The following is an 11,673-nucleotide window of genomic DNA, read 5'->3' as shown; positions in this document are numbered from 1 at the left end:
AGGGAAGTCCCGGTCCCCCTACTTCTCTGCCATCTTGGAGAGTCCCTCAGAACCTGATTTCTCAAGTAAACACATGCTGGCTTAGTTGTTCTCACATCAGATATTTGGAGACTGCTTCGTATGCACCTGCTAGGATACACTTGCTGGTCCCCCAAAGCCTGTCATATACATGAGAAGCCAGCTAGATGTTTCACTCATTGAACAGTTGAGGACACGCATTGCATACCCTGGTGTGGCCTGTCGGTGTCCACATGGTGCAGACTATGTGGGGGAATGGCGAGGGCAGGTCCTGAAGAATCAGGCCAGCTTCCCAGGACATGGTCTCTTCGTTGGGGACTTCTTGGAAGGAGGTAGTCTTTGGCTATGCCCGGAAAATGGCATTCTGAAGCAACAGGGCCACAGTTAGTGAGCTTGCGCCATGGGTCAAACGCAATCTTTTGTTTTGTTTCAGTTTTTTTCAGGCATCATTGTTTACGCAATTTTACACATAAGGAAACTGAGGCACAAAGAAGTCAGGTCACACAGTTAGGACATGGCAGAGCTAGTTTTTTCAACCTAAGATGATGATCAAAGTTCTCTTAACCATTCTCTCCCATTCCTTCGTTCAATTTATTGAATGTTTACTATGAGCCAGCTGTTAAAGATCTATCAGTGAAGGAAACAGACTAAAATACATGCCCACCTGGAGCTGACAGTCTACAGGGAGAAGACAATAGACAAGCATGATAGATACTAACTTACATAGCGAGTTAGGGGTGACACATGGTATGGAGACAAAGAAAGGAAGGTAAAATAGTTTGGGGATTCTAATTGCAATTTAAGTGGGTGGCCAAGGAAGCCCTTATTTCAGTGAAGAGCTGAAGAGAAAGTCCTGCAGCTAGCTATCTGGGAGGAAGACACCCACAGGTCCCAAGGGGGGAGCGAGCCTGGCATTTCGAAAGACAGGCAGGTGCCAGTGTCTGCACTGGAGGAAGGAGGAGGGAGGGGTAGCATGCATCATGCAATCTTTTCAATCCCCAAGCAACCCTGGGCAGCGGGTTTTATCCACATTTGCCAGAGTGCAACCTAGAGCCCAAAGTCACACAGACAGTGCCGAAGCTAACTAACACCAGGTTGACTCAAAAGCAAACAATCCATTAAAAATGGGCAGAGAACCTGAACAGACTTTTTTCCAAAGAAGACATACAGATAGCCAATCGACACATGAAAAGGTATCCAAGATCACTAAGCATCAGGGAAATGCAAACCAAAGCCACAATGAGATACCACCTCACACTTGTCAGGATGGCTAAAGTCAGACAGACAAGAAAAAACAAATGTTGGCAAGGATGTGGGGAAAAGGAATCCCTCATGCACTGTGGGAGTTGTCAACTGGTGCAGCCATTATGGAAAATAGTATAGAGATTCCTCAAACAATTAGAACTCGAACTACCAAATGACCCAGCAATCCCACTTCTGAGTATTTATCCAAAGAAAACCAAACGCTAATTCCAAAGACGTATGCACCCCTATGTTCACTCCAGCGTTATCTACGATAGCCAAGATATGGAAACAACCAAAATGCTCATTGATGTATGGATGAATGGATAAAGAAGACGTGGTATTTATACACAATGGAATACTGATCAGCCATTAAAAAGAATGAAATCCTGCCATCTGTGACAACATGGATGGACCTAGAAGGTATGATGCTAAGTGAAATAGGTCAGAGAAAGACAAAGACCATATGATTTCACTTTTGTGTGAAATCTGAAAAACAAAACACACACACACACACACACACACACAACACACATCGACACAAAACAAACAAAATAGAAACAGACACTCAATACAGAGAACACGCTGGTGGCTGCCAGGAGGGAGAGTGTAGGCTATGGGCAAAATAGGACAAAATAAAAATACAAATACAAACCAAAAAATCAGTCTCACTGTAGAGCCCAGCTCCTTCCCACCACCTGGCCCTCCCAGTGCCACCATCCTCAGGCAAGAACAGGGAAGTCTCGTCACTGAGGAAGCTTCACGTGGTGGACGTGAGGAGTGAAACATAAGATGGGACAGAGAGGCTATGGCAGAAATCCAGGTAGAGAGGTGTTGGAGCTCTGGACCGGGGCAGAAAGCAATGAGAATAAAAGCATGGAGGGGCACCTGGGTGGCGCCGTCGGTTAAGCGTCCGACTTCAGCTCAGGTCACGATCTCGCGGTGCGGGAGTTCGAGCCCCGCGTCAGGCTCTGGGCTGATGGCTCGGAGCCTGGAGCCTGTTTCCGATTCTGTGTCTCCCTCTCTCTCTGCCCCTCGCCCGTTCATGCTCTGTCTCTGTCCCAAAAAAATAAATAAATGTTAAAAAAAAAATAAAAATAAATAAAAAAAAAAAAGCATGGGAAGCTGGTCTGTGTATCCCATGGATTGGCCCAAGGAGGGACCACGGTCGGGGAGACCGGCTGATTGGCCGGCTAAGGAAATGATCGAGGAAAAGGAAGGCTCCGGTTATTCGCTGATGGTCTTAACATGTGAAGGGGCGGAGGAGAGAGGAGATCCCACAGTTGTGGTTAAGAGAACGGCCTGGGGCCCAGCCATCCGGCTTCATACTCTGCCTCTACCACTTCCATGACTATTACTTAACTGCAAGTTACTTAACATCTCTATGCCTCAGTTTTCCCTTCTGTAAAATGGAACAATAGCAGCAGCTATAGCACATGGCTGTTAAGAAATAATCTAAATATTTAAAACTGCCTTATACACTCTACCTAAGTGTATTGTTTAGAGCCTCTCTCATATGCACCACTTGAGAATTCTCTAAATTGATCTGAAGTAATTTAAAAATCCTTTCATTTATTTAAAGAGACTAACCTCCTTTCTTCTCTTAAGAAAATAAAGCAGATGAGGCAGATACTGTGGGTGGTCAGCCTGTCATCTCTCCTTTCTAACTTGCTGCCAAAACCCCAGCTTTGTTCAGGCCAACCACCCATCTCCACACAGCTATATGCTTCAGTCAGATAATCATAGCACCCCCATGGCCCTTGCTAAATGATTAGTTTAGGTTTCCTCAGTGGTAGAGGTCACAGAAGAGACTTTCCTTTTTACCCACTGGATGCTGCCAAATCCGGCTGTGAGGTCTGGAACTGCAGCAGCCATGTTGTGATTGTGAGGTGAGCTGGCCCCTGAGGGCAAATCTGAGAATTGCAGAGCAGAAAGATAGGACCTGGTTGAGCTGCTGAGTGATCAACTCTAGCGTCACTCAACAGTGTCTTGCTTTGTGAGGGTCTTACACGTGCGGTAATAAATCTTTATTTCTTAAGCCATATTGAGTTGGGTTTTCATGCTTCTTGTTTTTATGTTTCTTAAAGCTGGAAGCACTCTGACACTTTGAAGTAAAAATTGGGTAGCAATCTAGATAAATCCATTCATTTTTTTTTCTATGTACCCTATAAGAAGTGAAGCTCTAATTTCAAAATCATAGCTTTTGCTTTTCATAAACAAACAAAATTTTAAGAAAAACATATACCAATACATTGCAGCAGACAGAGTTTGCATTATCGTTTTATATAAAAGGCAACAGTTGCTTTCTAAAATATTTTTGGGGTAGAACTTTCTTATCGAACCATCCCAAATTAGTCAGATGCTGAGCTGAAATTAAACGTCCACCACAGCAGAAGTGCCTTCTGAATGGCTGCTATCTAATTCTGGATATGACCACTGAAATAATTTCAAGTCTAATATGAACTAGCAGGCTGAACAGTCTGGAACATTAAAACCTAAAGAAAGATATTTAGTGGAAGGTACATGTGGGGACGATTACTGAGACCAAAAGAATGTGGTCTCGATCTTCCTCACCTTACCTTATTCCACAACCTTTGACTCCACACCAATTTTAATGCCCCCAAAGTTGCCTGAGCCTTCACTTTTGAGATTTTAGCTTCTTAGACTTACCCCGTTAGCATTTAAATTTTATTTTATTTATTTAAAAAAAAATTTTTTTTTCAACGTTTATTTATTTTTGGGACAGAGAGAGACAGAGCATGAACGGGCGAGGGGCAGAGAGAGAGGGAGACACAGAATCGGAAACAGGCTCCAGGCTCTGAGCCCTCAGCCCAGAGCCCGACGCGGGGCTCGAACTCACGGACCGCGAGATCGTGACCTGGCTGAAGTCGGACGCTTAACCGACTGTGCCACCCAGGCGCCCCAGCATTTAAATTTTAATCTCATACCCGTCTCCTGCACAAGGAGGAAGAATACTAATATTGTGTGTTAGTGGGTGAAACTTCGCCTTAAAGATCCAGCATATGGAAGTGTCTCTATCCAAGTGATGAATCTGATCCAGCATCAGGTTGGATTTAATCACCTTACTTGCTTCGGTCTTCTTCCTAGGAGGTGTGATGAGATCAAAGACTGGGCAACTGAGGGAGATGAGATAAAACAGGAGGTCTTGCCGCCTGCTTCAGTTTAATGCCTAACTGCCCGTCACGTAGTACCACCCAGCTTACTCCAATCCATTGCTTTGGGTCCCTGGGCACAAGGCACAACTAATAGCAAAGTATTATTTTTACCTCCGGTGTCTTTGGCTTTTGTTCCTTGGGAATGTTGGAGGGGCAAGTTTGGGAATGTGAGCTGTGATCTGGGGAGGAGTCAGGGGTTGCCGGTTTCCTCAGCTCAGAGCTGTCCTAAGGTCTCCACAATCTACCGCAACATCTCACAAAATTCCCATTATCTTCTTTAAACCATGAGCCGAAGCTTCCCATCCTTCAGGTATTTCCCCTGATCATTTCATTTATATCCAATACCCTTAACCTTTATGTAATCAACTAGACCCTCTTGTGTGATGTTGATAATTCCTCTGGATTCATAGGTACACGTGGAGTTGTGCTAAATCCAAAGCTCCTAACCATTTTATACCCCTCCTCCCCTCTCCTCTAATGCTTTGAAAATGGCAAATGGCTAATCACATTTTAAAATAACTCAAAATGTAAAAGTTGGCTTAGTAATTTCGACATACAATAGACATGTCATAAGAACAATGTTACTGCCTTTCTGCCCTAAATGACAAAGAAAGACACTGACAGATGATTGTATATTTTGTTTAATACTTGCATTGTTTCTATAGCGCAATTATAGCAATCTTTAAATTTACTTTTCATTACAAATATGTGTCAAGTTTTGTTTCAGAAACATTTTTCCTACTCTCTTGCACATGCACCCAGACACACTACAAAAAAACTCATTCATAACACAGTAAGGGCAAACATTATTCATGTAAACATCTTTCATTAATTTCCCATAATTTAAAAAAATCATAGAATCATAGATCTTGAATAAGGCTCATAGATTTAGTTCAAATTCCACAAAAGACCAATCTTTTGTTAACTGCGACGGGGTTAACTTTTGGTTGCAATGAATGCTGAAAGCGTACCCCTAGGTTCCAATCCTTAAACATACCTCACAACCTAATAAATGCATTTCAGGATAAAAGGAGAACGTAGAAAACCCAAGAGGAAACCTTTTGAAAGAGGGAGCTCAGACCATGAACCTGATTTCTTCTATGGTAAGCAGACATCACACACCCCTGTGGTTTCCCAATGCAAGGATCGAAGTTAATTATAGGAACCCAAAATATAACCAAGTCACTATGTTAAGATACATTGGCGTGTGTGTACATATTGCTAGTATACACAGTGAAAATTTGTCATGTTTATCATTTCTTTATATCCAGGACCGAAGCAGAGGGAAAACAAACAAACAAACAACCCACTCAAGTTGAATGCCGTTACAAAGGAGTTGTTCTAGTAACGTAAGAGTCAGGAGAGTTGGGAGGTATGTCCCAGAGATGTGATTGGTCTTGATATTAAAACGACTTCTAACAACAGTGTGTAAAGTCACAGACAGAGGAAGCAAGGATTTGCATTATCCGAGGACGTCTCTCTCTGGTTGAAAGTTTGGTGCTTGCGTGCATAGTCTCCCAGAGCTGAGACGGGAAATGGACTGTGCTGAGAAATGGGCCCCTTGCCAGCGGCTCCCTCCTCCTTCCTCCCAGTGAGGCGGAGGCCAGGAGGCAGGGACTGCTGGCAAAACCGTGAAGTTCCACCCTGGGGTCTGAACCCCAACTCCACTGAGGGCAGCCTCCCTGACATGTGTGACTAGGCAGTAAGGGTGGCGGTTGATGGTGGCCAGAAAACCCAGTTCTAAGGTTCCCACGGCCACATCTGGCTTCTGATTCTGCTGCCCTGCAAAGAAATTGTGCTCCGGATAACTGCACCAGTGTCTCTAATGCCTCTAATTCACTCGCGGGCCCTCAAAAGGCCTGGAGTGATGTCACTTAAAGGTGGACACACCTCCATGAGCACCTAACTTACACCAGGAAGCGGCAGAGGCACTGGGGAAGCCTACAAGCTCTCTCCACGTCAGATGCAACAACGCAGGGCAGTTGCCATGAGTCAGAGTTATTTGTAGGCTTTTGAGTTTTAAAAATCAAAATTGACCTGCATTGTATCTCAATAGACTCAGGTAATTCTCACCAAAAATTTTGTAATTTGTTTAAATAGCACTGGAATAATTCAACTTCATTTAAATATATTCATTCTACCGTGAAAATATTTCATACAAACATCTATTTACATACAAACACATTAAAATTTGTGAAAAGGGTTTCCACCCCTGTGGTTGTATGGCTTGAAATAGTTTCATTGCTTTGAATATGTCTGCACACATTTGGCAAAATAAAACTATTAAAATTTAGTAGTTTTAAAATAAAAAAGTGACAACAAGGCTCCAAATTCCTGAAGGGAAAGATCAAAGAAAACACAATCTATCAAGGTACCTCAAGTAGATGTAAATTTAATATATTTTGTGAACCTTTGATCTGTGGCAAATAAACATTACAACTATCAGTCTTGCAACATAGTTTTGCTTGTTTTTCTAAAAAAAAAAAAGATGTCTGGATTCTAAATCACTACTCTTAAGACAGAAACTTGAGGCAACTGTTTTAAAACAAGGCAAAACAGAAAACTATACTTTCTTGGAAGATCTTAAATGCACTTTGTAGTGAGTGATTTAAAATTTTATATATTAAAGGAAAGTTTCTATAAAGTGCCACATACTGTCTCACTGAGAAGGCAACCCTTGAGTTCACTGTTTACAGTTACTGCCATTTTAATAGTTACAATTAAATGTTGTAAATGGTTACACTTTTGCTTCCACGTTGGCCTCTCCAGGTTGTTGGTGGTAAGGAAATAGTTTTTCAAGTGTGAAGAACCCGCGGAAGGCAAATACATTTAACTACAGCCCCGGACAGGTTCAAAGAGGTCTTGAAAAACAAACTTCCTTCTTTGTTTCTCAGGTAGACCAGGGACGAAGCAGGTTAAAATAAGAATAGGTACTACGAAACTCAAGCCCTCCCTGCCTGTTGCCTCTTAATGTCATCGTTCCTTTGTGTCGGAAACTCAGTCCTTACCGTTGTCTTGTTAGTCCGTTCAAATGTCCATGTGGGACATACTCCTACAGATTAGTTCCTATTCCTAACTCTAACACAAGATAATATTTTGTCCTAGAAAAGCTGCTAAGGAAAGATCTAGTCATGCAGGAGTTGGACCGAGACGGCTCTGAGTGAATCTCCTCCAGACGTACCCTCACGGGTGCCAGCGTGTTCTGGGAGAGCACAAAGTTATTTCTTTATTCCCCACCGCATGGAATCTTCCACAATTCTGCTGTGGTCATAATGCGACCAAAACTACCAGATTTGGCTGCTTCCTGACATGTTTCCTTCCACCGTGGATGTAAAGATTCAGTAGAGAAATACATCCCGAGGCTTTCCCTGTCACACTTCGGCTCGAATAAGGAACAAACACGTTCCTTTCTCACCCGTTAATTCCTTATGGCACCTCAAACCACCACGACTTCTTTACCTACCTACAGAACACAGTGAACCTCAACCCCCCTCTGATTCCAGTCCATGACAAAGCCTTCCATTTGGGAGTGGGGTTTGGTGGGGGGGGGGGGGGTCGTGGGAGAGCAGGAGCGACAAAGCCAGGCAGAGACGCAGAGTAAATGGCCAGAGGTACGCACGGAGGGCCTCGCAAGAAAGGAGAGACGCTCAGAACAGGGAGGGAGCGGACGGAAAAGAGCGAGAGATCAGCTGGACATGGACAGCAAAGCTTCCTACAGACAAGAGAGGAAGTGGAAAGAGATGGGACTGGAGACCAGCAGGAAGAGCCAGAAGGCACAAGGAGAGAGGGGGGCTCGGCTTGGGTGTACTTACTGTTTCCCCCGATTTGTCTGAAGGTCACAGACACACTGCTGGGTTTTAAACTGAGGGTTGTCATTACATATCTAATTTGAAAAATGGGTTAGCTGGTACTCCTTACAACTCTTCAATGCCTTATATCAAAGGAAAGAAAGGAAGAAAAAAAGATTCCATTTGAGTGGGGTAGTTCCAATAACCCATCAGGTCAGAGATTACACCCCCACTGCAGCCTCAGCAAGAATGACATTGTCCCCGGGAATGACGTCACTCGAGGCACAGCTGTGTTGGAAGTGTGACCGGCTCCATCCTGACCTCGCTCGCGGACCTGGCTCTACAGCTCAACTGGCCGAGGGCCAAGTAGAGCCATCTTTCTCCTGAAGACAGTCACTGACTTTGGGACGCATTTGAATGAAAGCACCCGTCAGAATACAAGTCCCGAGACTGTCCCTCTGTCGCTGTCTACAGAATGGTCTCTTTCTACAGAGAAGAAGCTATCCTATCCTGCTGCGTTTTCATCTAAAAACCCTATTGGTTCCTTTTGCGGGAGATCTTTCTGGCAGCCCTGACCACTTCTCACATGTGAACACTCAGCTCATCCTCCCTGAAACCACCGCCACCTGGATGCACGCCTTGCACTGGCCACGTGCCCTGGCACTGCAGGGGCGGGGGGGGGGGGGGGGCTCCAGGATGCTGGGCCCTGCAAAGGAGGGAGGGGCCCCTTCTGTCACTGTTTGAGGGCTGAATCCTGTGTCCAGGGGCCGCCTGAACTGAAAGTTGTGAACAGCGCTGGATGGAGCACTTTTGCTAACTTCTTCCTAAGAACAACGTGCCCCTGACAAGAAGGAGCAAATTCTGTCCTGTTTCTTTACTCCTCTCACTGCTACCAAGCAATCCGTGCTCAGCCAGAGCTCCCCCACTGGCTTGGAAGGCTGTCGCTCTCAAGACCAAACCGGCTCAGGTGACAGGTGCCACCACCAGCGGCTGCATTTCAGAACCACCGCTGCTCTCCAGAACGTTCCAGCTGCCTTGTGGAGGCATCTGAACAAGACATGGCTAGGGCACGTGGTGAGGGCGCTGGCAAAAGCCCAGAACTCTCAGAATTCATTCAGAGCGATCCCAGATACGTTACATACCTAACTAGCTAAACTAAAAAAACAGGGGTTTTCTCCTTATTTCTGCACTTGTGGTTACACATGGCTCGCAAAATCGCTGAAATGCTATTGATATCATTGCTTTTAAACTATACAGGTATTACTCTTAATTCACAATGCTTTGAAGCAGGTAAGTGCTTTGAAGTTACAATAATGAAGAGTTTTAGTATTAAGGTTTAGATTTGTACCTAGTGATCAGTATGTCTCTCTTAACAGTAGCAATTAAAAAAAAAAATCAACTTTTGAATTCTGTATTAGAATTCTAGTTTGTTATCTGACTTTTGAATTTAATGCACTGTGCCACAAGCCAGACTGCTCTATGTTATGTACATTTAAAGTGTACCCGAGGAGAAGAAATTACTAGTACTATTAAAGATATTGCAAAATTGCCACAGTTACTGCTTAGAAGTACTAATTTCCCTCTCTCCTTTCTTAAAGTATATATTACAACTCTTCCATAACTTAACGCAAACAACGTAAACTCATCTCTTCTCACATCTTAAAGCAAAGGTATCTTTGTTTACATGCGAGAATAATAATTCTATAATAATACCCTGGCCCTATGAGCCAGTTCTTTATATTAGGACATAATAATGAAACAATGATATAGAAAGAGCCAGAGAGACCTACGCACTGGCACGGACACGAAATCCATTTGGAAGTTTTCTCTTATAAAAGATATAGCTAAGATAGAGAATGAGACTGAGGGGTGAAATGACTCAAAAAGTGGGGTTCTGTTCGCTAGGAAAAAAAAAAACAAAGCCATTCTATTGCAAGATACAGATCAAAGGTTAAAAGGCAAATTATACTACATTTAGAGAATAAAAATGTAGTAATTCTCTATCCTCCATACGGCACATACACCAAGTGTGAAAACACACCTGGTGTTGGCCGTAGGAAAAAACATCATGGAAAAACCACTGGCTAAAAATGACTGAAAAGCCCCCTTTCCCTTTTTCAGTCTAATCATTTGGCATCTCTGAGTGTGGTACAGATTTAGACTTGAACCACCCAAGAACATCATGCTGTGTCAAGTGTTCGACAATACCTCTCAGTAGGACGTTGTTGCAAGGCTAGCTAATTTTAAATCTGGTATGAGTAATACAGTCAAGCCTAGTTAGTATGCGAGAAAGTCGTTGCTAACGCAGCGTGAGAGGATGTGATGTCACAGCATGAGCAGTCCCTGGTTGTCCCGTTGTCGGAAAACGTAGTGCATAGATCCAAGTTTCTATTCCAGGTCTCTGAAGCCCAGGGCTGAGCCTTTCACTTCTGCTGGGTGGCCTGGAAGGCCTTTAGCTCCACCTGGTACCACTCAGGGGCTTCAGGCCCACTCTTCCCCGGGGGACTGTGGTCATAGCCGTAGGCAACGGTGAGTTCCTCATCAGCCTCCACGGCTCGGAGTGTGCGGATGCATTTGATGGGCCCAAAGCGGGGGTGGACAAACCTAGACACCAAGATGCACACAGTCATTCCTGGGCCAGACCAGGAGGTTAGAAGCAAAGCCTGGGTGCGGGTGGGGGTGGGGGTAGGAATCCCCCACGAGCTCTTCCCCGGGTACCACTGGTAGGTCCTCAAGTGTGGCCCACGTATCGGCCAGCATCAGCTTCTCACCTGCGAGCAGCTAGACGTGGAGAATCTCAGCCCCGCCCAGACCTGATCTGGAATCTGCATTTTAACAACAGCTCCAGGTGATTCATGTGCACACTCAAGTTTAAAAATCTCTGTTCTATCTTCCTTTTTGAGCATATATGGCACTCTGTATTTATAAACCAACAATCATGGTCAACCACAAAAATCTGTCCTTAATGAGAAACTGGATCCAGAGCAGCATTTCGGCTCATGTGGCCCGTAGCAGGCGATGAGCCGGCTGTACCTTGTGGGCAAGGCTTTATCAGGGTGTTTTGGGAGCTGTAAGGAAGAGCCCTCCGGACTTTTAAAAGCAAAAAACTCTGTATTCCAACTATACAGACAGAGGAAGTGTTGTTTTCTAGCATAAAAGTAGATGAAGATTTCTTTCCAAGAGGGAAGGCTAGACCTCTCTGCCAACCTGCCTTTTAAATATTTCCCTGTGAAGCATCTTGTGAAGGGAGCAGCTGCGGGTGTCTCAGAACCTGAGGCAGAGCTAACACTATGGCTACGTTCCTCTACCAAAGGCTCCCAACCCGGTTCACTCCCATAACACCTGCGGGAGAATAGGAGATAAGTCAGTAACAGACTTAGCTCACCTAACGGCTTCCGAAACCCCAAATGGATATATACATATATGTAAGGCATGGCCAAAAAGAAATT

The 11,673-nt window shown here is 44.4% G+C and overlaps 1 protein-coding gene across 2 annotated transcripts in view; it reads right to left on the bottom strand.

Moving 5' to 3' along the window:
- Positions 1 to 4,186: 4,186 nt before the first annotated feature.
- Positions 4,187 to 11,673, bottom strand: part of SETD7 (SET domain containing 7, histone lysine methyltransferase) — a 51,181-nt gene continuing 43,694 nt past the window's right edge. The window contains exon 9 of one of the 2 annotated variants that reach the window (XM_040473632.1): positions 4,187 to 4,364. In XM_040473632.1, the coding sequence (XP_040329566.1) occupies positions 4,190 to 4,364 (175 nt within the window). In that variant the 3' untranslated portion in view covers positions 4,187 to 4,189. Of the gene's footprint in view, positions 4,365 to 5,061; positions 10,829 to 11,673 lie in introns of those variants that run through there. The other variant, XM_040473622.1, reaches the window with a different exon arrangement.

The sequence above is a fragment of the Herpailurus yagouaroundi genome, unplaced genomic scaffold (genome assembly GCF_014898765.1).
Source record: "Herpailurus yagouaroundi ecotype Mexico unplaced genomic scaffold, PumYag 28, whole genome shotgun sequence".
In the NCBI taxonomy this organism is placed as follows: Eukaryota; Metazoa; Chordata; class Mammalia; order Carnivora; family Felidae; genus Herpailurus; species Herpailurus yagouaroundi.
The sequence above is the reverse complement of the archived record's forward strand: the minus strand, read 5'-3'. Positions and strand labels throughout refer to the sequence as shown.